The sequence below is a fragment of the Excalfactoria chinensis genome, chromosome 8, assembly GCF_039878825.1.
Source record: "Excalfactoria chinensis isolate bCotChi1 chromosome 8, bCotChi1.hap2, whole genome shotgun sequence".
Lineage (NCBI taxonomy): Eukaryota > Metazoa > Chordata > Aves > Galliformes > Phasianidae > Excalfactoria > Excalfactoria chinensis.
Window position 1 is genome coordinate 25,760,097 of NC_092832.1, and position 25,334 is coordinate 25,785,430.

At 51.5% G+C, this 25,334-nt stretch overlaps 2 protein-coding genes across 12 annotated transcripts in view; one reads left to right on the forward strand and one right to left on the reverse strand.

Annotated features, from left to right (window-relative positions):
• PATJ (PATJ crumbs cell polarity complex component) overlaps positions 1-3,488 on the forward strand; it is a 136,608-nt gene extending 133,120 nt beyond the window's left edge. For 3 of the 6 annotated variants that reach the window (XM_072343695.1, XM_072343698.1, XM_072343696.1), the window contains one exon: positions 774-3,488. In XM_072343695.1, coding sequence (XP_072199796.1) covers positions 774-920 — 147 coding nt within the window. In that variant the 3' untranslated portion in view covers positions 921-3,488. The remainder of the gene's footprint in view (positions 1-773) is intronic. The other 3 variants (XM_072343697.1, XM_072343699.1, XM_072343700.1) reach the window with 1 other exon arrangement.
• A 3,603-nt stretch (positions 3,489-7,091) lies between these two features.
• On the reverse strand, positions 7,092-25,052 carry KANK4 (KN motif and ankyrin repeat domains 4). Of its 6 annotated transcripts, none has more exons than XM_072343706.1 (10): positions 24,960-25,052; positions 17,344-17,426; positions 14,779-16,683; positions 13,630-13,741; positions 12,180-12,410; positions 11,526-11,613; positions 10,467-10,686; positions 8,879-9,021; positions 8,093-8,293; positions 7,092-7,965 (listed from the first exon to the last, which is right to left on the reverse strand). In XM_072343706.1, the coding sequence occupies exons 2-10, from the start codon at positions 17,357-17,359 to the stop codon at positions 7,873-7,875; spliced, it is 3,009 nt and encodes a 1,002-aa protein (XP_072199807.1). In that variant the 5' UTR covers positions 17,360-17,426; positions 24,960-25,052; the 3' UTR covers positions 7,092-7,872. The 6 variants fall into 6 exon arrangements, with proteins under 6 accessions (XP_072199807.1, XP_072199802.1, XP_072199806.1 ...); XM_072343701.1 differs by having other exon boundaries at positions 14,779-16,686; XM_072343705.1 differs by lacking the exon at positions 24,960-25,052 and adding an exon at positions 24,410-24,453 and having other exon boundaries at positions 14,779-16,686.
• Positions 25,053-25,334: the final 282 nt, after the last annotated feature.

A 25,334-nucleotide genomic window follows, 5' to 3' on the forward strand; every position in this document is an offset into this window, starting at 1 on the left:
CTTGGAAGTCAGTTGCAGAAAGTTGTTTGTCCTGTAATTGCTTGCATTTCCAACAGGGTAGGTGATAGAAAATGGGAAAAAAAAAAAAAATAAAATAAAAAATAAAAAATAAATCACCTTGTCTTTAAACGGGTGCTAAAATATACAGATCTGTAGCTGTGAGCACAGCTGAGAAGTTCCCAAACTGAAGCTAGGATCCACTGATGGGGCCAGGTGGCAAAGGGGGTCATCATGAGCTGACCTCTGGGCAGGGCCTGAGAATATAGGGAAAAGAGCCGTATTCAGGAGCTCAGGAGGGGAACAGCCACTTCTAGAGCTCTGTGGATGCTTCCCAGGGCCTTCAGTTAAACCTAATCCCAGAGCTGGGGCTCTCTCTGAGCTCTGTTTCTCCCTTCCCACATTTTAACCCGTTTCTCAGTACTAGGTGCAGATCCACATATGTATTGTTTACACAAGTCTCTGAGTGACCAGAAAACACAGAACTAGTTGTTACTGTGCCCTGTTCTCAGGGAAGGAGCTGATTCTCCTTTTCCTGGAGGTGTGTTGCCTGCCCATGCTGCCCCAGACCTGCAGGGCTGGTTAATCAGCAGAGGGCAACACTTCAAACACTGCAGATTTTGGCCCTGTGTAAACGCTCCCTCCTTTTCCACATCCCCCACTTGGTCGCTGTGGGGTTTCCAGTGCTGCATCCCTCCTCATTTCATCCATCAGCATTACAGAGACAGGAGGGCTCCGTGCTACCAGCCAATAACGTTTCCTTTTGCCATTTGCAGGGAGCAGCTGCGGACGATGGCAGACTGAAGCGCGGCGATCAGATTTTAGCGGTTAATGGGGAAGCTTTGGAAGGTGTTACCCATGAGCAAGCTGTAGCTATTCTGAAGCGCCAGAAAGGAACTGTGACATTATCGGTGTTATCATGAATGTCCTTGCACTCGCAGAGATAAATGCAATTATTTTAGAGCATCGGTAGAGCTATAATAATACTGCTCAGCTCTGAGCCGGATGCAAAGCAAACTCTGGCAACAATTAATCAGCGTTCACCCCATTGCCAGGATGGGCAGTGTGCGTCTCCAGCTTCGTTTAACCTTCCACTCTGATCAGCCTTTCTCCCTGCCCTCCCCTACTTCTGGTGGCTTTTGAGTTTTCTCTGGGCAACTTTGATTAACGGGCTTCGGAGAATAAGATCCGTTTCACTTTATTTACACGTCAGTTTACCTCCACTAGTCTGAACCCCAGATGCGATGGCTGAACCTGGGCTCTGTTCACACACAAAGGAGAATTTAGATCATCAGCCAATCTCATCTGATGAGCAGAAATAAATGCTGAGTGACTTGTCATCTCACTCATGATTTACTTATGCTAATTGTCCTTTCAAGTATGCCAGAAAACATTAGCAATGTAATTAAATTACCACTGTTCCAAATGATGAAATATCAAACTCTCCTCTGGGAAATTATTTGTGTTCAGCACAGTAAGTCTGATAGTCAAATGTGAACTTCTCGTGTTTATCTCTTTGGGTAGGTCTATGGAAGTTAGTCAGAGGTAATTACTGTGATGTGTCAATTTGCAGCCTTTAGCGTGAAAAATAAACGAGGGGAGAGAGAAATTTATTTTTTCAGGCTTTGAAACGTTTGAGCCTTTTCAGATATTTAGGCAGCATGAACAACAACGCATCTCGTTCTGTTCTGGTTATGTTTTTAAAGCAAAAACATGCTGATACGTGCCGGGCATGTTGCATACAAAGGCAGGGGTCGTTGTGCCAAGCGGCAGCATAACTGTTGGTCCTGACACTTTAATGAAGACAAAAGTTTGCTTGGCAGTGTGATCCTGTGGTCCTGGTAATGATGGCTGTCCCTCCGCACGCTGTCTTGGAGGCCAGGTGAAGTTAATCCAAACCAGCTCGCTGTTCCTCATTTCCAGGAGCCCCCTCAGGGTCGGGTAGTGCTGGAAGAGGCTTTTGTGGATAAGGAGGGTGGCTCTCGGGAGCTCTGGGGCTCAGTTTTGTGGGTTACCAGCCAGGCAGTGTGGAGCTGATGCTGCAGGAAGCGGCTGTGAGAGGTCGCAGTAATGCCCTCCCTGGGGCCGGCTGCTGCCTCCTGCTTCCCCAGGGCACAGCACACTGCAGGAGTTCCCAGCCACAGGGTGCAGCCCTTGAGCTCTCTGGAATGAGCTCAGCTGTCCTGTGCAGTGGAGGTGGGATGCAGCCACGCTCAGCCAAGCGGTAGTGACTCGGTTACGCATGGCAGCCATTCCTGCAGCGATGGTACAACCGTGGCCTTGGTGATTTAGCAAATGAATTTGGCAGGCAGATTAATGGCAATGCAAGTCATTGTGCTTTAATCTGCCTATCTAGAGGAACAGTAGGGTTTTGAAGGAAGCAGCCCAGTCTCATTTGGGCTGTTTTGTGTAATTTATAATGATGATGTAGTGGGGAAAAAATGAGAAGAGTCAGAGTGTGTGTGTGAGTGTGTGTGTGTGTGTGAAAACTGCTCATCTGATGTGAAAAATCCCTAGAAAGAAATGGAAAGAGAAATGAAAACGTGTAATTCAGTGGCCAAGTAGCACAAGTAAAAGTACTGTTGGTGTGTGTGTTTTAGCTGGGGTGGGTATTCCCCCATGTTAGGTAGAGGAGCACAGAGCAAAAGGAGCAACTGGGATTGCTTGCAATGAGCTTGCATTGAAAAGAGTTTCTTTAGTTGATGTAGAAGTTCTCTTTGACTGTAGGCAATCACAAAGTGCATTTAGCCTGCTGGAACACAGAGTGGGTGTTCTGCTCGTAGTGCTTGGAAGAGACTTAACATTTCAAATGGATTCTTACTGGTTTTGCAAGTGGGACCTTGGCTATAGACACAAAGCTACATCCAGATGTGTGTGACAACCTGCCTTTGGCTGCACGGGTATCCGGGGCACATGGAAGTTGGATGCAGGTAGGTGAGCTGTGGGGAGGTACCTTCAGAAATATGGCATAGGACTTATGAAGAAAATGTAATGGTTCCTCTGATGGGTTTGGGTTTTTTTAGACGTTGCATTCCTACTTTAAGAAGTTGCTGCATTTAATCAATGAAGTTTTACGTGGCTATTTATTAGCCTGTTATGCACATACTGTTCATATGCATAAAGAATAGAATTTATGGGCTGAGATATTTTGCACTTCTCATTACTCTGAATGAGATAACATTTTCTGCTTCTTGTAATCTGCACTTTGTGTCTTGAATATATTACTGCCAAAAATCATATTGCAACTAATCGATAAACCAGTGACCATGCGGAGAAGCGTGTGCTCTGTGTACAGGACCAAGTTAGGTAATTAAATCTGCATTACGCTTGTCTGGGTCGAGGTGTTCTGGTTTATTTAAAACTTTATTTCTGTGCAAGGGAAAAGCAATTAAACCTCCTGATTGTATGTTTACATATATCAGTAAAATGAGACATTTTATGACTTCAAAGATTCTAAATAAAGCTCGGTTACTTAAGTAGCTGCGCATTTTATTTTGTTGTGCTTTTTGCTTTTCTTTCATTGCTACGGTTTATTGCATGAGATATCTTTGTTTTCAGTTCCAAGCAGGGCTCTTTATTGCCTTTGTGTGGGAGCAGAAGCTACGGTAGCAACCAAGGGGCAGGCTCATGCCCAGGGCACAGCATCACTGCGGTCACAGGGAGTGCTCACATCACAGCTGTACTACAGCCACTCACCAGGATGGATCCTGCATGGGAAGGGCTCTGAGCTGGGACCGGCCACAAAGAGGTGGCTCACAAGGGGCATGCAGGCAGCAAAGCCAGGGAGGTAATAAGAGGATTAAGAGGAAGGTGCAAAGCAACCAGTGTTGTGACCAGAGGAATCCAGCTGAGCACAAAGCGTGCTTGTTGGAGAAGTGTCTTTGCTGGAGGCATCTCGCAGCCTTTTGGAGGTGCCGTGGCACCACGGTTTGAACTCATGGTGCCGCTGGGAAGGGCTCTCCTGCCCTGGTTGGTGGACTTAGTTGTCAGAAGGGACACGTTCCCTCCTTCATCGAGGACAACCTCAACATCACCAGGAGCCATCGTAGGGCTGGTTGTATTTCTAGGCTAGTTCTGCGCGGCGGAAGCTGTGCCTCTATTTACACCGGGATTCTGTCATCCTCGCCATGTGAGTTCACTGCGTGCCACAAAGTGGAGCCATCCCAGCATCATCCTCATGGCTGCGAGGGTCAGCCTGCTGTAGTGGGACTGTGGCAAATGGCACTGCTGCGAGTGGAATAGCTGTAATGCCTCTAAATTCCCTGTGATTAATCAAATGGCAATTACCACCCTGGAAGTCTGACTTACATAGAGCCCGCTGAGGTAATACGATTATGCTGAGATGGAGCAGTTAATGTACCTTCGCCTGAAAGAACTGGAATGAATTAATTTAACATTACACATGTATAAAACATTAGTTTTTACAGTTGTGCTGAGCATTGATATATAATTCCATTATCATCTTTCTCCACGGTCTCACACTTCCATATCCATAATTTAGCTGTATTTACATTCTGGTTAAGCATCATCACAGCCATTGTTTTTCATCTCGGCAGCAATGGGCGCTTTGTTCTCTAATGGACGTATTCCTGTGATACCTGCACCTCAGGATGGCAACAAGTCAGAGATCCCGGTGTTCTGCAGCATCCCAGGCTGGAAAGGGAGGAGGATCGCGTCCCTGATGCCTTCACCCTTCTCCCAACAAGACCCCGTAGGCTCTGCTCCATTGGCACATGTGGTAAAGCAGAGGGGCTGAAGCACAGCAAGGAAAGCAGCATGAACTCCCTGCATCCTTGGTGCCTCTGGAAATGCTCTGGTAAAATTAAGAGTGAAATCCTCATCAGAGTAATGGGACCGATGGAAGCCACATTGACTCGGGGTTATTCTGCCCAGCTGGGATGGCTGAATGCGTGCATGCTGAGCGTTCCTTCTACTCTCCATCTTGCCCTAAGCAACAACGCGAGGCTGCAGTGCTGTATTGCCTCACCAGCAAGCTGCCACCAGGAGGAGGTAAAAACTAAAGCAAAGATAGGCTGCTTCTGGAAAACGTGCTTTGGTTGTGCTTTGGATGCAAGCGGCCGCTTCCCGTCCACTGATCCTTTACCCTGCACACAGCTGCTGCTGCTGGTGTGTCTAGCACTGGCCGTGCAGGACGTGCCCTGAGCTGTGGGTCCCAGCAGCAGCCTGTCCTGTGCAGCTCAGCTGTGCGGGTGCAAGTTTGGAAATGGAATTTCACTTCTGCAGCCTTTGCATCGTTTGTTTGTACTTACCTGACTCAAAGGCTGACTGCGGGTTCTTAAACAGAAACATCTGCCCTCCAACCAATATCCCCTATGAGCATTTTCAAGCTTTAAGAAACCCGGTGTGTTTTTGCTTGCTGTTTCCGATCCCACCTCCCCCCATTCCTGGCTGCTGCTCCTCTGCCAGGAGGTGGCAGGGAGGTGACACATCTGCCCTGAAGCCACTGGGAAAGCCGCCCGCGTCCACGCTGGGTGGGCTGAGCCCGGCTGTCCCGTGGCGTTTTCTGCTGGACTATCACTAGATGGAGCAATTGACAAAGCATTCCGGTTCTGCTGCCTTCAGCCCACACGGCCCGGAGCTCCAGCCTCAGCGCCTTCCTCTGCAGCAAAAAGAAATCATCTGTGCTGAGGAGCTCGTTCCCCCCAATGTATTACATGCTGAATGCCACCAGCAGCATCCCACCTGCTGCCGGCGGTTGCTGCGTGCTGAGCACGGAGCTGCGGTGTTTCTGGGGGTGAGGCACTTCGGGATGCCTGTGCTTGGAACTCGGACTGTTGCCTTTCTCAGCACCCAGCTGCTGCCTGCGGAGCCCAGAGGAGCTGAGCCAAGGCACGCCTGCCAGCTGCCCTGCAATTGAATTAACAGCACCGAGGTCGGAGTGAGGTGCTCTGCTCACACTGTGCCCCTTTTTGGGGCCGGGGCCGCCCCTCGCCTTGTGCCGCTGTGCTGGGAGGCAGGCGGAGAGCTGGATGCCGCAGCACTGGGAATGAGCTCAGCTCTAACAGCGGCCAACTGCAACATCGACAGCAGCCTGGACAGTGTTAGCAGTGCTGCAATGATTTCATCCCTTTCCTGAGATTGATGGCCTTGAGCCGATAGTGAGGAATTGTCTGCACCCTTTTGGTGCAGATGGAGCCTGTGGCTTCCATTCCTCACATGTCTTGGGATCGTTATCACAGTGGTACGGGGCCCTTTGCCTCCCCAGGTTTCTGGATGCCACCTCACAAACCAAGCAGCAGCCCCATTGCATTGGGACAAGGGCAGTGCTGGAGGGCTTTCTGCAAGGGTTATCCCTGCATGAGATAAAATGTGCAAATAGCTGACAGCCATCCGGTTTTCCAGTCCTGCTGTGATCCTGAGGGCTGTGGAGCAACGTAGCTCCAATGGCCGTGATGGAGATGCTGCAGATGAGGCCGTTGGGGTCCCTGCTCCCCAAAGGAAGAGACATGCTCTAAGTGCCCATAAGGAGAGTGGAAAAATGCCGAGCAGCTGAGTTCTCACCATTCTTTCCCTTTGTAGCTAATCAGCTCCTCAATGGTAACCCTGCAACGATTGTTAGATTAACTTATTTCCTTGCTGTGAGTTAATTGTCTCCATTTGTACTGCTCAGAGTTCGTGCTGGGGATGTATTTTTGCCTGGCTATATTTAGTTTGATTTCCACCACGATATCAAAATACAGAAATTCAGTCTGGCTCTGGTGCTCAGTGGCATTGAAACCTCACAGGTGATTTGCCAGATGGGGGCTGTTCCAAGGGGCCCAGCACTGTTTTTGGGTGAGTTTTGCCATGTTTTCCATAGTACCTGGGCTGCTGCTGCTGCTCCGAGAGTAAATCCCAGGCTGAGCAATCCCCGGGGAGATGGTTTGAGGGGAAAGGAGGAGCTCTGAGGACAAGGAATGAAAACAAACATCCGGAGGCTGCGGGGACAGAAAGAGCTAAAAAGTAATTTCATGGAGTGTGTGTGTATGTGTGCAGGGTGTGAGGGGCTCGCTGACGGGCCCTTCTGCTTTTGGAGGTCTGTCTGTCCATTCTTTGGCTTTCCAAGGGTAGCAGGAACAACAGCAAACGCAGGTGAAAGTTTAACTTGGGTTTATTCCTATGTGGGGGAGGTAACTGTGTTGGGGGATGGGGTTCAAAAAGGCAGGTGGGTGTTTTGTGAGGTGAGCGTTTCCACCTAAAGGACGTGGTGGCAGCAAAGCAGATGAAGCAGACACCAACACATCGGCTGAAAACAAGAGATTTGCTCTTAGCCGGGGTGAGGATGCTGTGCTAAATCCCGCTCTCACAGTGTGGGTTGGGCTCCATACACACCAATGGGCTTCATTTCCCCATCAGCTCGAACTTAATTAGTAAAAACAAGAGCCATACGGTAATTCTTGAGTCCAGGCAAAACAGTGTCTGTGCGTTTGGGTCTGCTGGACTCAAAGAATTTCCTACAGCGTTGATTTTTAGTTCTTTTCTCAGGCCCACGTGAGCAAACATAAATAGGATGTTATACTTTCTGTAATCCGTCAGACTTGTGTTTGTTGTTACTTATATGAACAGTTGCTGCCTCCTGCTGCATAGGGGAGAGCTAATAATAAATATTAGGACACAAATTACAAGTTAAATGCAATACAGGTAAGTGCTCGATTAAAAGGGCAGCCCCTGGTGAAGGCTGGAACAGCTCCTTCCATTCAGCTGCTGTCCTGCCAGGGCTGTGCAGCGAGTGTTAACAGAGGGCAATCCAGAAACTTAACTCTGCAAAACAGAATGTGAGCTGCTTGTGGCCATGTGGGTACAGAAGTGGGTTAATGAGGGGAGTGACCCCAGCCGCGGTTGCCCTTCTCCCTCCCTGCATCCTCCATGCTGGGTTCATTCGCTGGGGTCGTGCTGGGCGCTCTGCAGCAGTGCAGCGATGTCCTCGTGGGCGCTCCTCTGGGCAATGGACAGTGCTGTGTCTCCATCCTGCAGGAGGAACAGGTGCCATTCATGTGACCAAAACACAGCCTTGCCACGTTCACCAGGCCCAGCCGATCCACGCCACATGTAGTGCAGCCGGCTTCAGGCTGTGCAGGGCCCGAGCACACCTCACCTTGTCTGTCAGTGCCAGCTGGCAGCCGGGCTGGGCCAGCAGCAGCCTGACCATGTCGGTGCTGCCCTGCCGGCAGGCCACCATCAGCGCCGTGCTGCCCTGCTCGTCCTGCATGTTGACGTCGGCCTGGCAGGCCAGCAGGGCCCGCACCATGGCCTCCCGCTCGTGGCTCACCCCCAGCATCAGGGCCGTCTGCCCTCCCTGCAGAACACACAGATCAGTCTTTAACATCACATCACCCTCCTGGGCTCTTCAGCACTAACTGCTGCCTGGTTGGACGAGGGTGTTGCTATCTCTGGGACAGATGTGTGAATCTACCACACAATGGCTGCCCCAACCTCCCCACCCTGGGCTGCAGATTTGAACTATTTTGCTCAGAAAAAGGGTTTTGCACAACATTCAACCTTCCTCACATTCCCCACTTTCACCCCGTCCTCCCCTTGTGCTGCAGGGAGCTGCGATGTGGGCACTCTGCAGTTCTGCTGGGGTTGCTCCTGTCATCTTTGGGAAACACCAACTCCTGCCTGCTGCAGTTCACTCAGCAGGAGGCCCTGGAGTTACATCCCTGAGATATTCCCGGAGACACGAGGGGGAGGTTATTCCCTTATTTTCACAGCCCTCAATGAAGATCCCATCTCTCCTTGCAGCCCAGATAGCTGTGGGACCAACAGGAATGTGGCCGTTGTGGCTGCACGCAGACAGGCTGGAGGTTGGCCAGAATTGGGTTTCGGAATGTTTTTGCCAAACACACACCCCCATAGACAGGCTGCCCTTCACCCAACACACCTGAGCAGCTCGCACATTGACGTCCCCCTCCTTCAGCAGCCTCATCACCACAGCCATGTCTTCATCTGTCTCGGCAGCCGCCAGCGGGGTGAGCATCACGGCCGTGTAGCCCGCCTGGTTCGGCAGGTCCAGGCGGCAGACCCCTGTGGGAGGATGCAGGGGGACAAGCGGGATTCAGCCCAGCAAGGAGGGAGCCAAGGAAGGAGAGCAAAGAGTGAGTCTTAGTGTGCGTGGGGAAAGGGAAGGTGGCTGTAACTGAAAGGCCGGCAGTGCTGCCTGGCTGAGGGGAAGGATCTGACTGAGAAATGAGGAAACTCAGCGGGAGGTCCCATAGTTATACAGGGCCGAGCCTTATCTCCATTAAATATCTTTTTGTTAATGGTCTTGTGAGCACAGCATTGAACAAGCTTTGGTGCTATATGTTGCTTCAGTATAGTTCCCGAGGTCAACTCAATTAACTATGATGACCATAATCAAATTAAATCTCTCTAAAAGATACAGTAAGACATATGCCCTGGGCAGCCCCCAGGCCTAGAACTGCTTGTTTTACCTCCTACAGCAAGGGAGCAGCAGGACGGTGAAGATCACCCCTTGGTGGAGCACACCACCAAGTATCTCTACAGGTAATTGCTGAAGACATGGACACATTTCACAGCAAAAGGCACTTTTTACTCTAGTTCTTCCTCATGCTGTTCTCAAAGTGCTCTATTTGGTTTTGTTTCAACTTGAAGGGCCAGTTTCCAGCTACAAGGATCCCACTGGCAAACGCTCTTCAGAAGTGTTGCTCCCGTGATCCGGGGCAGGGCAGGCTCCTGGGGCTGCCTTTGAGCAGCAGCAACAATGGCTGCATAGATGTGTATGATAATATGCCATTTTCCTAACATTTAGCAGATTGTCTTGCCCATGAAAAGAGGCCAAAGTGTCCCTATTCTTTCTGAAAGCGCGTGCATTTTTCCCCCCAGTACAATCTCAGCTGAAAGTCCCTTTCTTTGCCGCCTGAGCTGAAAGTTCAATAGTTTAAAATGCAATTTTCCTGCAGTGCTGTGGGGTTGGTTATGCTTCCAGGGGCCTGAGCTTCTTGTGCTGAGCCACAGCGTGGCACCGGCTGCTACAAGAAGCTGTGTGAGCCAGTGGCTGCGCTGAACAGCATGTGCTCATCCACAGTTACCCTGAGCCACTTCCAAAGCCCAAACATTAATGAGCCTTAATGCCCTTGATGAGGCTCAGCTGAGATCCTCATGCACACTTATGGGTCTGCAGCTGACCTACATGGGGGAGTGCTGGTTTCCAGCTCAGTTGTGTCCCCTCCATAGACCTTGGCTCCACACCAGTCTACTGGATGTCAACCTAAACGACTGCGTGTCAGTTGCAGCTGATTCCCAGCCCTGTCTCTGTCCCACCTTGCTTTGCTCCCAACTAGACTTACTGGGGGCCTGGGCTCTCATTCACCATTTGCTACATCTGGGACCATTGATGGACCCCACTACCTGGCTCTGCCTGCCACAGCCCCACCAGGAGAGCGGCACAAAACAACTTCCACACCCATACCCAACAAAGCCATTGCTCAGCAGGGAGCTGCTGCTCCTACCTGTGTCCAGCAGGAGCTTTGCAATCATGAAATTGGAGTGGGAGACGCTGTAGTGAAGAGCCGTGTTGCCATTCCTGTCAGCCATGTTGATCACTGCCTCCAGCAGCTGCGGCTGGATGGTGCCCAGTGCCTGCAGGTAGGCCGAGACCACCTCAGGGCTGGAGGACTTGCGACTCGACACCCGGAACCACTCCTGGCAGATGGTGCTGAGGACGTGCCGCTGTGAACACCAACAGCAGCATTACCCCTGGGCTGTGGGTGAGCCTGGTACCCTGCCTGCCCTCCTTCTGTATGCTGAACCCTCGGTGAGTACCTATCCCTGAGCCAACCGAGCTCTCCAAGGAATTCCTCTTACCAAAATAAAAGCAATGACACACATACAAACTGCTCTCCCATCTCAAATCCACAGTAACCCTCCCATTTCTATCCCCCAGCTGCCTCCAGGAGCAGACAGGCCACACTTGGTACCTTCCCCCTATAGCATGGACTGTGCTCTGGGTGCTCTTCATCTCCACCTGATGTAGCAAAGCACCTGAGGGGAGCATCACCCTCTAAAATATGCCAGAAAGCACTAAAGCTTAATGAGCAGCCACTAGAGCTGATCAGTCACTTGGAGTCTCTCTGCAACTGTATTTTCACTGTCACTTCTCAGAGGGGATGAGCACCACATCTTCCTGTTCAGATGGAGAAAATGGTGCACCAGGTGGGTTTGGAAATGTAGTGTTAAGGTCCCATTCCAGGAGAGCAGAAGGGTTGTCATTCTGCAAACCTGCTGCTGCCCCAGCTCCCTGTCCTGCGTGCTGGCATCCTCCAGCCAGTATTCAGCTTGTGGTTTTGTGAATGCTGTTCTAACTCAAGGGGGAAAGGAATTTCCTGTGGTAATGAATGAGTAAGCAGAGAAAGCTTTCATCTCCTTTCTTCATCTTGTCCCATCTCCTTACCCAGCTGGCTAAAGCATGGCAGGGCACAGCCTGCAGTGCAACACTGGGACAATCTTATCCATCAAAGGTAGCAGAGAGTGGGAACTGCAGTTGGAATTTGACTGAAAAATATCTGTACCGGATGCTGGTCACTCGTGGTCCTTATTTCGGAGAGGTGCTGGCTGAGCAGCTGGCAGGCAGCAAGGAAATCTTCAGAGGGTTTGCATCTAAAGGGAAAACACTTTGTTAAGTCTATCATGAAGCAGCACTTGCAAGTGGCATTGAAGAAGGAGGGATGGTGTGCAGTTTAGGTCAGAATATTTTAAATGCTTGTTTAAACGCTTAACATTACGGACACAAGTTGTCCCACTGACTTGAAACAGAGTTTAGGTAAGTAGCCAAGCACCTTTCTAAGTCTTCAAGTCCAGAGACCATGTAGGACTTCATCTTTTACAAGGATCCCAAAGCTGGAAAAGTGATTTTTTCCCTGAATCTGCAAGGGACTTGGTTTACAAAGTTTACTTGAGGAGAGAGAAATGAGCTAATTCTCACCAAACGTGACTCACGCCGCCTTTCCCACAGTCAACTGTGGGGCCTGAATCAATCCCCAATAGACTGCGGAGGAGCTCCAAAAACATTTAGCTCTTCAAAGTCTTTTCCAGCGCCTTTGGAAGCCAAAGGCTGCCTTTCATCTGAGCACACAAAGCGCTGTCCCCAGCCCTGTAGGGGCGACCGAACACAGTGCTGTATGTCCTGTGGGTTCAGAAACGCTATAGGAAGCACAACCGGTTACCTGTCAGCCTTGTGCTGAGTGCAAGGTGCTGCTTCTGCCCCAGCTTCCTGCAGGTCATCGTCTTCTCGTGTCTCCTGCACGGAGGTCCCACATGAAGCTCCCTCGCTTCCACCTCCCTCTTGCTCCTGTGTGGGCTCCAGACCACCAGCTCCTCTCTCTGTGTCACTCTCTGCATCCCCATCTGATGGGCTGTCTTCACAACTTGTGTCTTCGCTTGAAGTTGTTTCATAGCTATTTGGGGATACCACATGTTATTCACTCCTTCCCCACCTACAAACGCAAGGCTTGACCAAGACTCATTGAAGACACCCGCTGACTCCAATGGGCCTTGAATGAAGCCCAGAGTGATATGCTAGTTACAAGGGCAGAGCCACAGCCAGACCTAGGGTTAGTCTTTTTCGGCTTCCTAAACCGGCAGGAGCATGATAGAAGCAATCAATCAGCGACAGGCAAGGTTACTTCAGGGACTGTGTGGACTCTGTGGCAAGGTAGTACAGGCAGTATGCCAACAAACACATGCGTGCAGCTCCAATGGACTCGAGTCCACCATTCAAGCAGCCCTGCTAGAGAGACCTCTTGTGGTTGTCTGAACGCGTTCATATCAGGAGTATCTTCGTACATTTAGCTGTGATGAACCCAAAACAATTCTGACATTAGCCAGGACTCCTGTACTTGCTACACGCTGTGCCATTCCAGGGGCTGTTAGAAGTGCTACTCAGCAAGAGCAAGTAAAGCCAAGAGCAGTAGCTACAGAGCTGGAAACTGGGTGGAGAAGCACAGATGAGCACAGACCAGCATTCAAGCGTGCATACAGAGCTTCACGCAGGGAAAGCAAAATGCCTTCTGCCCTCTCCAGTACCAAGTATTCTTTGGTAGGACAGGGGCACGTGCTGCTCTTAGAAACTCATGTAAAGCACATGTTGCTGCAGCCAGTTAGCTTAAAAGACAAACTGAATTAGCTATTAGGTACACAGGGAATCATTATAAGAGCACAACTGACATAAGGGTCTCCTTCCCACCAGGGTAAGTCCTTATTTACTGAAATGGCCTTTTCTCTGTTCCTGGCCCAACTTTGGTTGGCTGTTGCAGAGGCAGGTTGGTGGCAGCACACCTACCCAGCCAGTGCTGACCTCCAGACCCCACAAGGTTAGTGGGAATCCTCCCGCAGACCCAGCCGGGATCTGGAGGAAGCCCCAAGAGTTTGGAGTGCACAGAGTATCGGTCCCCAGGGATGTCCCCCACTGCCCTGAAAGCACCATCATCCTGGGCCTGTCTGCAGGATTGCCACAGGTTATCAGCACTGGGTTAAAGAAGGGAGGAAAGAGGCTCCATTTCAAATGGCCTTTTAATCAGGAGGTTTTGAGAGGAAAAGAGGAGAAAAAGAATTTCTTCAGCGATACAGAGGGCATTACACATGAAAGGCAGTTTTATCTTTGTAACAGATGCTTACCCACCATTTACCCCAACAAACTGAAGATTCTTTTTGGTCCCATTGCCTCCTGCATGGGAGCCATAACCTTTCTTTTTCATGATAGACTTAAGACTTGTGGTTGGTGAGGTTTCTAGCAAAATACAAAACAACAGATTAATTAAGCAGATGTGCCATAATTATCAGTGATCATTCCCGACTTGTAGCAACAAACTAGAAATCAAACCGTGAGCATCTTATTCATCCTACAGGATTCTTTATGCCTTGCAAAAATGCTGATGCACCCAGCCACCTTTACCATACAGGTCTCAAACATCTTCAAGTGGCTGTGAATACAAAATATACAGCTGGGAGTTACAGATGTGCTCTGTGAATATAAGCAGGCTTTACTCTGGTAATAATGTTATAATGTTTTTTCTTCTTTTTCTTTCTTTTTTTCTTTTTTTTTTTTTTTTTTTCCAGTACTAATGTTACAGCCTCTCCTATAATACTACATAGATAAACATTTCCATCAGAGTTTGAATAGCCTCTCTACATGTTGCATGTAACAGGTCACTTATCTATTTGCAAGGTCCTTCTGATAGTGAACTAGGATTTGGTTTTAGATTCTAGTATCAGATGTGGAGGTTGGTGGCCCTGCATGCAGCAGGGGGTTGGAACCTTCCAGCCCAAGCCATTCTGTGATTCTCAGCATCGTCTAATGATTCCAGCTGAACAGCTGTGTGACTGGGGACAGGTCTGTTCCCAGCCTAGCTGCTCAGTCAGATTGAATTGGTTTTGGTTCTGGTGAGCTTCATGCTAATTTACCCCAGATGAACATCTGATCCCCGTGCTCTTTCAAATTAAGACATCCAATTGAGAGGGATGGCAAGTGGGGTTATTTGATGGAATAGCCACAAGTATGGCCAGTTTTGGATGTGATATTGTGTAAAACCGAGTCACAGCTTTATCTGCTCTTACACGGATTTTACTTTATTTCATTTTAAGATTGTTTAACTTATGATGTATAGAGATTTGCCTTTCTCAAAGACACATTTTGAGGAGGGGCTATTCCCAATCTCTCTGATGCTGGTACCCCACTGAGCTCCACCACATTGCACCTGTCCGATACTCCATCAGATGGCAAGAGATTCAGCCGGACCTGTTGAAACCTATGCCAATGTTATTTACCCAACTGCTGATAGTGCGTGTTCGAATTCTCCTTATCTGCTGGCCTCTGCGAAGAGTAGGCAGACAGCAACGAGTTTAAGGAATTAACTAATTGGTTCTGGATGGAGCTGAGCTTAGAGGCCGGCTGTTTGATAGCGCTTGCCAGCTCAGGGTAGCCATGCTCCAAACACATCCACTGCTCCTGCAGCAGCTCCTGGATTTTCTTTACGTATTGGCCTATGGGGTCAACAGCAGGGAAATCTTTGGGGTCAGGGAGACCTTCCTCTCCCATCTCATCTTCAGTTTTGTCTTCACCAAAGCCTGCCTTGTTTTCGCCTGCATTTGACCCAGTTCTTTTTGTTCGATAGCTTTCTGCAGCCGCTGCATGAGCAGCGAGACTCTGGGCGTCACAGCTATTCCTTTGGTTTTGGTTGTCATTGCTGAGCTGCTCGTCAATCTTCAGCACGGTGAAGCCTGGGGCGTGAAGGCCAGGCTCCAGGCCAGCTTCAGTCTCTGAGCGCTTGGCAAAGTGTCCATCTCCACCACCACTGGTGCCAACATCGGCCCATCCCTGAGCACTCAGCTCCGCCGCCAGCAAGTTTCCATTGTCCACTGTGTGGATGCCACATCCTATGGACTGGGTGGAGAGTGGGATATTTACATTGATGCCCTTATCGTGGACTTGCTTGGAGCCATTCACATATGAGACTTCAGTGTTCACCGCTGCGTCGCTGCACTGCAGCATGCTGCCACGCTGCATGGAAGACACCGTGTCCTCTCGCATGTTCTCCTGGCACAGCTGCTCCTCCAGCTGGGCTTTGGAGCTGGCCAGTAACTGAATGCTCTTCTCCTTTTCCTTGATCTTATGATCCTGCTGCTTCAGCACTGCTCTGATCTGCTCCACCTCTTCCTTCTTCCTGTCCAGCTGCTCCTCCAGCACAGCAATGCGCTGCTTCAGTGCAGCGATCCCACCGGGCTCTCCCACATCTCCTCCCCGCTCCTCCTTCTCTTGGGCACTGCCACACCTGTCCTCACCTTCCTTCAGCACATTCAGAGCAATTTCACTTACGCTTCCCCCTGCTTTCCCATGGTTTGTGCTTTCATTTGCAAGCTGCGGGGCACCTGGTGAGGCTGAGACCAGGGTGCTACCATTGGTGGCATCACTGGCATCGCCCTCCTCGCCCCGGCTCTCCACCACCACATGCAGCTGCACGGCAGAGTGCTGGCCCTGCCACAGGGGCTGTGCCCTCTCCTTGGGGACATCCCGCACGAGGCCACCTTTCCCTGGCCATTCCTGCTGCTGCAAGGCCAACTCTGCTCTAGGACTCAACATGGGAGATGGCAGCGAGGCGATGCCATCGGGTGAACGTGGCATGGGACGGAATGTGCTTTCTGGGCAGCTCCCATTGTCACTGGGCCGGAGGGGACACGGCACACAGCCATCACCAGCCGGGGCCTGGCCAGGCGGCAGTGCTGCAGGCAGGCTGGATGCCCGCAGCAGCTGCGGCCGCCCCCGCAGCTCATCCTCACAGCGCACCAGCTCAGCGTGCCGTCGCGTCTCAGCCAGGAGAGCCTTCCTGCGGTAACTGGGCTCCTCGCTGGGCAGCAGGACCCGTGAGATCTCCTCCGCCCCCAGGGACGCCTTGCGCTGTGCACGGTATGTGGCAGCTGGCCAGCCAGGCCCTGCAGAGGCTGCGTAGCCGTGGGAGCCGTTCTCGGGCAGGCTGAAGTTTCGGGGCAGAGTGCTGAATTTGGGCTGCTTGGCTTTGCGGTGGATGTGGACCCTCCTGATGGTGTTCCCTTTCTCAATGTCATCCACATACTTGAGGAAGTCCAGGTCCAGGTGGAAGCCATACGGTGTTTCCAAGGAGTAGGGGAGGCTGCGGGGCTGCTCCCCGTCCCCATTGGGCAGGGGTGGCTGGCCGGCTGCTGGAACAACCACAGGGAAAAGAGATTGAATGTTGGTAGATCAAAAGCAAACAGAAAAATGAAATAGAGGTTTAAAGCAGGAGGGAAACGTTACCACTTCCATCATCTGGCCCATTTGTTTCCGACCTCAACCCACCCTTGGCCACAGCTCTACAAACTCTAGGCACAGCAGCCTAATGACCAGCTAATTTAACGAAGACTGGCTCCTTAGCCCAACAGCCACCACAAGACCAGGGGGCTGTGGGACCTCATCACAATGGTCACGGAGATGCTGCACCTCCAATGTCACACCTGGTTCTCCAGAGGTGAAATGGGGAAGCACTGCACCGAGGAAGGACAAAATTGCCTAAGAACATGGGAACAATAAAAGGAAAACACCCTGCTGGGCAGCCAGGTGTGAAGGCAGAGCCAGGAGCAGAGCAGGAGCAGGTCTGCCTGTGATGGGAGGGCAAATCTGTGCGGGGCTCCAAGAGCTGCACAGGGGCTTTGCTGTGGTTTAGGTAACGCACAAATGATGCAATTTGGTCTCCTTGTTCTAGAAGAACACATCTATAGAAAATGGTTAATTTGCTGGTTTTCTGGTAAGGAAATTGCCTCAGGGCTTACATGGTTTTCTTTTTTTTTTCAAGAAATAAATGAGCAAAGAACCATCCATACCATCTGTCTTCTCCATGGTGTGCTCTGCTCAGGCTGTCAGTGCCCCATCCTCTGACACACCGGGGCAGATGAGCCAGATCACTCTTGGAAAAAAAGAAACAAATATTTTTAATTTAAAAATACTCCATGATCTGAACCGAGTCCATCTGAAAGGCTCCCGCTCCTCCACAGGACCCCCTCCCTTCCTGCATTCTGCAGCCTGGCTGGGCTGCTCAGCGCTTCCAGGCATGCTGGAATCAGTGGCTCCTTCACCAGCAGGAACAGCCAGCTCCCCGGTTGCTCATCCTCATGGAACATCTCAGCACTACAGCTGGGTTTGGCTGCAAAAGTGGGGTTTTCTGGTTAAGATTTTCCTTCAAGTATCTGATGTGGTTCCTGGCCACATCTCGCAGCAGCTCGAAGTCTTATCCTCCAAGCTGATCTCTGAGCAACAAAAGGTTTTCAAGGCAGACACATGCAGCATGGTCTGTACCAGGCCTGCCCAGCTGCTGGGAAGGACATCAGGACTCTTCCTTTCAGAATCCCGCTCACATTCACCTCATTGATCAAACTGTCAGGGTCTGACTTCATCTGCTGCTTTTAATATTTTGCCTTCATAAAGGCTTTAGCACTTGGCTGAACTTCCAGAGCCGCTCCCCTTCCCGGGCTGCAGCCCACCTTTGCCCCTCGCTTTGCCCAACGCCATTCTCACCTAGCACTGCTCGTACTGCTCTCCCTGCTTTCAGTTCTGCAGCATCCCCCACCAGAACTGTCCCAGAGACCGCTCGCTCGTTCTCAGGCTCAGAAGCAGCTCTGCTTCCTGCTCTCCTCTGCTCTGCATCTTCTGAATTCTCTTTCTTTCCCTTACTTTTGCTTTTTGTATCTCAGCTTTCTTCATATGGAAAAGGCAAGATAAATAGATTCACAATACAGATAAGGATATATGGAATAGAGAGCTGCTGCTGCTGCTATTCCCTTCTAGAAGCACTGAAATGACAATTTAACTGCAACATCTTTTAATGATGTATTAACTACAACAAAGACCAGAGGGAAAACGCAGTCACATCCTGCTGTATTGTTACCAAGGGATAAATGCTTTGAAGGATCAAAGCCTTTCAAAGAAACAATTTGTTTATTCATTAGGGCAAACAAGTGCATTGCCAGTTTATACCCAGATGGAAAGCTTGTAGGGCCACCACCGCAGAGAACATCGGTGCTCCCAACACCTCTGGGCTGGCACCTCCTCCAGCTCAGCCTGCTGCAGTACCTTGGCCAAATTAACCACGCTTTCACTATAGAAGGCAATTCTGTCTCCTCCTGCCAACAAACAACATGTGCCAAAATGAACACTAGCCTCTCCCTCAAATGTTGTTGGTTTTTTTTTGATTTTCCAATTACAGCCAATTACAGAGCAATTATGAACCCCAGCTACAGTCCGACCAGTTACATTTCACTCTTCTAGGTCATTTATTTAGAGGGAGGGGAAAAAAGAAAGCCAGGCAATAGGATGTTCTTTAATATCTAGATAATTACACCTAATTGGTTCCTTTATGAGCTGGCTGGGTCCCAACTCTGCAGTCCAAACTGATGCTGTCACTTTTCCCTTTTGACCAGCCTACTCCAAAATTGCCTCGTGCACAGCAGCGTCCTCAAGCATGGTGATGTCCTCAAGCATGGTGATGTCCTCGTGCCCTGTGCCTGTCCTCACCTCCCAGCTCCAGGAGCTCCTGCCCAAGGCCTGAGGGAGGACAGCACTTTCTGGTCAGTCCTGCAGGCCACGCTGTGCTGAGCTGGGCTGGGTTTTGTATGTCCTGCCCCTTCCCATGTTGCATAACCCAAAGGACACCAGCCTTAACATGTGCTGCAGTACTGAACTTTAGCTTTTAGAGGAGGATCAGCCCAGGCCTGAGCAGCATTTCTTTTCTCAAGTCAGCCATAAATATATATACACAAAAAGGGAAACTGGGGAGGTAAATAAGCAGGAAGGCGGCAGCACAGACTGAAATCACCTAATTGCCAGCCCCGCACAGTGCCCAGTGCTGCCTCATGGCCATGCCTGGTAGTGTTTCTTTAACCCTTCCTCCCCCTGTCCCTTGCTGCTCCCTCCCTCACTCCCCTCAGCCAGCAGAGCCAAGAGCAACAGATTTTCAAAGCAAATAACCAAGAGACAGACAGACACGGGTTTCTTTCCCTGCAAACATCTTGCTGGTAACTTTGAATTAACAGCATTTAACCCTGTGACAGCACCCAAGCAGATAACTCACTCCGCGGAGCAGCGCAGTAACGCAATCTCATTAGCTACAACACCACATCTTTTTCAGCTCTGTCATTTTCCTCCTGCACTGCAGCAACACGCTGGCACCTCACTGCAGAAGGACAACCAACACCAGGACAGCAGCTGTCCCACTACTGCTCATACCCCCTGCAGAGCCCAGGATCCCTCCCAGCCCCCAGCCCCGCTGCTGGGACATTGGTCAGCACCCCAGCGACCTTGCTGGAAAAGCAAACACAAGTTTATGATAAGAAGCACGAAAGAGGGATTCATTTTCCAGCAAACCAAAGCATCGATCTCCTGTGACCTTCCCAAGGACAGCCCGAGCCTGCTGCATGCAATGAGCCACTCTTCGCAGCACGTCTCTCCTTTTCACAAAAACACCAAGTGCTGCTCAAGGGCTGTCCTCTCTATCAGAAAGATTATTTAAGAGACGGTCAATGATTAACACCGCAGTTCCTATTATACCTGGTGCTGCTCGCTGTGCCCCGGCTGGCTCCCTGAACGCTGCACCTCGCGGGCTGAGCACATCCATCAGCTACTGCGCCTGGCGGGGACACACCAGCAGCTGCCTCAATTAAGAGGCAGCATCCTCATTAGCAGCCGCAGAAGGTCTCAGTGTTAAGGAAGAATCCCGCTGCAGCCCTGCAGGGCCGGGGACAGGGACAGGATAGGGATGACCCAGTGCTGCCAGGCACCTCAGTGACCCCAGACCAATGACTTTGGCATTCAAGCCTGGGAGCTCCCATAGGCTTGTGCTCACAGCCGCTGGGGCTCTGCAGGGTTGTGCAGAATTGCTGACACCCCCAGGCTTGCAGCAGGAAACAACCCTCAGCCTCAGCACTGAACTTTCCAAAACTTGGCACTTCCCAAGGCAAAGTGCCCACACCCACACACAGCCCATGTCTGGGGATGGGCTTTGGGCAAGGACCCAGGGCACGGAGCGGGGCCAGCACTGCTCCTTACCAACGGCGCAACCCCGATGATTGTCAGTTGGGAAGAAACACATGGAGCCACTTAATGTCTGCAGAACAGCGCTGCAGGCACTCTGTCAGGCTCATTTTGCTTACGCGACTGCAACATGGGATTTTAGCAGATGCAGCTTCAAGAAAAGCAGAAGGGTTTTGCCTCTGCAGGAAGCAGGCAGCCAGGAAACGGGCAGAAGCGGAAGCAGCGCTCCCATGAGTGCTCCCCAAGGCCGGGCTCACTGCGCACTGGAGCAGCGAGGGATGAGCCCTGCTGTCCTGCAGTACAGCTCTGCTCTCCCCATGGCTCCTGTGGTCAGGGCTCTGAGCAATCCTCAGAGCTCATTCGTTGCTCACTTAAACTATTTTGGGTCAGATTTTCGTATTTTAGCTACCCTTGCACATCTTTTTTGAGCACATTCATTGGGGTTTGATGACTGCATGGAGCACCATGATGTAAAACCCAATATGTTTCTGTGTGGCACTGATTTTAAAGTGAGCCTCAAGGAATTCTTTCCTTCTTCCCAAAGGAAAGACCTCGCAGGAAGCTTTTACTTGGAGTATTTCCTTATTGCAGTTACACACATCAGACCTGCAGCTCGGGCCAGATGGAATCCCCATGGGAATGAAGGTCTTCAGTTCTGCATTCCAGTGGAGTCAATGAATGAATGGAGCCAAACCACACCAACCGGGCTGGCACTTCATGGAATCACAGAGTCACCAGGGTTGGAAAAGCCCTCCGAGCTCTCCAAGCCCAACCCCAGCCTGCCCCCACCATGCCTACTGCCCATGTCCCTCAGTGCCGCATCTGCACAGCTCTGAGACACCTCCAGGGATGGTGACTCAATCACTTCCCTGTTCAATGCCTGACCGCTCTCGATGGATCTAAGACAGCAAAGGTGCAATGCACAAGGTGGGTGCCCAGACCTGGATCTTCATGTGCTGCATCCCACTGAGCAGGAGGAGGGCACACATTTCCTGCAGCTGATGACCCTGCATGGTCCTGCCAGAGTGCTGCACACTGGGGACACAGACAGCTCATACCTTGTGTATGGAGGACAGAAGTCCTAGCCGAGAGCTGCTTGCTGTCACACAGAGGCTGCTCCCACAGATGATGGAAAACAGATGGCGCCAAGCAGCTCCAAGCCACCCCCTTGTCCTTCCCCATTCCCACCAGTTCCACCTCACAGAAAGAATCCCACCCCCCTCCTCAGTGCTGGTGGGGCTGATAGGCACAAAACAGCACAGAAGAGCCCTGTACTTGTCCTCAGCACACGCAGTACCCAAAGGGTTACGGCAGTGCCTGTTCCATCCAGCGCTCTGCAGGCTTGCACAACACCCGCGCTGGAACACATGAACACAGCCTCTTGGGAACAGTTGTTGTTGGGCTTTTCAACGTGTTTTCACTGCAAAGGAAGAAAACCGATGTAATGCATGGGAAGGAGCTTCCTTCCAGGAGGGGAAAAAGAAGTCTGAAAACTTCTTGGTCTTGAGGGCTGGCTGCTGATCCTAGAAACCTCCACGTCCCAAAGTAGCAGTGCTGCATGAGTATCACGGCCAGGTCTGTGCCGGGCTCGGCACAACTCCAGGAGCCTCTCCAGGCACCCCGTCAGACGGCGGATACCGATTTTATTAAAGCTGCTTATTGCTGTTTAATAAATGCAATGAGCTCCCTGCCAGCGTGTCCATTAGGGACGGTTCAGGACGAGACAGGGAGGTATCGGATGTCCCAGTTCTGCCTCTTTTATGGCTCACCGGCACAGGAAAATGCTCACATTCATCCCTTGCGTTGATAACCTCTGTTGAGCTGACCTTCAGCTCATTCCAGCTACAGTCCTAACAAACCCCGGGTGATGCTCATGATTTTATCACCTTCCTTGAAACCTGTGATGTTTTCCCTGAAGTCTCCTTTCCCAGAGCCAGGTGATCCAAACGTCAATTGAAACCATGAATCCAAAGCGCTCCAATGTCAGAAAGCAGACAGAGGTCGGAAGCGCCTCACTTCTGGCATTCTAATCACTCTGATTCTACCGTGGAGCCAGGAGGTGGACTCAATGATCCTTTCCAACTCGGGGTATTCTGTGACTCTATGATTTACTCTTTTTGCCCCAGTGCCTTCAGATTGGGGGCCTCTGGCCCTGTTCAAGCTGCTGCTTTCCATCTTCTCACCCTAAGGGCAAGTCAAGACCATCCATGTGGTCAAAAAGCTGGTAGCAAGTTTAGGACAGCAGGATCCTTGGCATGGCCTGGGATTGGTGCACCCTTGGCTTACTTTCCATGGATGAGCCTGAGCTCAGGCACAAGCCAGGCTGGAAAAATCTTTGGTTCCTAATGAAAACCAAAGGGTCCTTTGGGTGTTTTGGAAGCTGGGTGTGGAGGTGACCCACCACGCCCAGGTTTTGGAAGAAGCATTCCCACTTCACCACTCCTCAGCCACTTGCTGTGCGGAACTCAGCACTGGGTGGGGGGGAAGGATGGAGGGTAAGAAGGGGTCTTGTGCAAAAAGTGCCTACTTAGGGATGAAACCCAGAGTCTGTGGGACTGGAAAAACCCACAGCAACGTACAAAGCTTCATAAGCTTTGAGGGGCAGGGGCATGGATGTGCCACCTCCCTGTAGGCAGCTCCCCACATTTTCTGACCAACCCCCCACTGCACACTGCCACTCTCCAAGGCTCACATTCAGCAGAGGAACAGGCTGAAGTTACAGATATAAAACAAACCAATCCAAAGGACTGGAGCCACTCTGTTTCACATTACTGACTCCACCAACCCATTCATTTTGGCAGTATATTATCATAATAACCACAATAACTCCGTCCGGCTTCGTTTTCATGTGAAACCTCAGATGCGTAGGACTCGCAGCCTCCGGAATCATCAATTCCACCGAGGCCTAAAATAAATACAGGCTAAGAAGGAGCTCTCTGCATCTGGTTTCTCCCCATGGCTTTGTCACGGAGATGGCCGTGTGTGAAAGCTGGAGCTGAGCTTTCTCGCTCCCGCGCCCCAGGCAGGGTCACCAATTCCCTGGGACTGCCCCAAACCCATATCTTGTTGGAATGACCAAAGTCTTCATCATGTAAGTCCCAGGGTGGGAGAGTGGGATCCTATAGGATCCATATGGTCTGTACCAAAGAGCCCTGCTTCTCCCCAGCAGAGGGATCTGTCACTGCTGTTTCTGTTCACAAATTATTTGGGAATTCTCAGGCTGGTAAAGGAGAGGGCCCATGTAAGCAAAGCATCAGGATCCCGTACTTTTGTATTCCAGTTTTGGGGTGATTTTGACAAAGCTGCCACCTCATCACTCCCTAGCCACAAAAAAGGAAACACTTCTTGGAGGTCCCATAGCTCACAGTTATGCCTCCAGAAAGGAAATGAATGAGACAACCCCACTTAGGACAGTCCTAGGGAAGGGGACCATTCACCCAGGGCAGCCACCTTCCCACCTTGAGCCTACTGCATTGCACTGGAAGTCATTCACCAACTTTCGGCCATCACCCAACCGATGCCCCCCCCACATGTTTGGGACACAGACCTCAGCGCTCTGACCACGCTGTGGCACCGCAGCATTCATTCTGAGCAAGTGGAAAGCCCCAAATCATAGCACTGAAGAGATACACAAGACCACCAAGTCCAGCCCCAGCCCATCCCCACGGTGCCCACTGCTCATATCCCCCAGTGCCACATCCCCACAGTTCTGGAACACCTCCAGGGATGGTAACTCCACCACCTCCCTGCTCTGCCCGTGCCAGTTCATTACCACTGATTCTGAGAAAAAAATTCTCCCAATATCGAACACGAGGCTCCATCGGTGCAAGGTGAGGCCATCGCCTCTTGTCCTACAGCTGTTACCTGGGAGCAGAGACGGACCCCACCTCGCTACACCCTCCTTTCAGGCAGTTGTAGGGAGCGCTCAGTTCTGTCTGCATGGGGCACGGCACCCACGGGCCCTACGGGATGCACGGATCGGGGGGTAAAGGGAGAGCAAGCTCGGGCAGGGCACAGCGAGCGACGGCAGTGAGAGTGTCTGTGGGAATGGGGAGAGGCCGCCGGGCTGGCTGGGTTGGGGCTCGCAAAACCGCAGCGGGGCGGCTGGGGAAGGCTGCGCTGCCCGCAGCTCTGCTTGCATGCAGTGACGCCCGGGGTCCCGCCAGCGCCCGGAGCCCCCCCGCCGCTCTCCAGCACCCATCCCGGCCGGACACCCCCGAGGACACTCCCGGAGCATCCCCCGGCGCTCTCCCACGCACCCCGCAGCGTTCCCCAGCACTCAGCCAGCATCCCCCCAGCGCCCCTCGGAGCATCCTCCGGAGCGCCCCAGAAGTCCCCCCCCGCTCTCCGCCGCTCCCCGAGCACCCCCGGGCTCCCCGCTCCCGGCACCCCCGATCTCCACCCCCGGCCCTACCTGGCACGGCGGTGCCGCGGCCCCGCTGCCTCCTGCGGCCGGGCCCGGGGAAGCGGCGGGGCCGGGGCTGGGGCCGGGGCGGGCCGGGGCGGGCCGGGGGCGGGCCGGGCACTGCGAACCGCCGGGAGGGGGTCGGGGCCGGGAGCCGGAGGGAGCGGCTACCGCGGGAGGGGAGAAAGGCACTTTGTGTTGTTGTTGTTTTTCTTTTTCTTCTTCTTTTCTTATTGCGCTGCGTTCTTTTTTGTGCGTGTTTTTTGTTCCCCCCCCCCCCCTTTTTTTTTTTTTAAATTTCTTCTTTTCTTTTCCAAACGTTTTATTTGTACTTTTCTAACCCGTCAGCTCATCCCGTTTGCACGGATGCAGATAAAGGGGAAC

Bases quoted from the DNA above. Each gene is read 5' to 3' on its own strand.
- KANK4 (XM_072343701.1), bottom strand. The intron at 10,687-11,525 runs GTACAGATATTT...TGGTGTTCACAG, and splicing joins CCACGAGTGACCAGCATCCG to CGGCACGTCCTCAGCACCAT. The intron at 7,966-8,092 runs GTGAGGTGTGCT...TTCCTCCTGCAG, and splicing joins AGCTGGCACTGACAGACAAG to GATGGAGACACAGCACTGTC.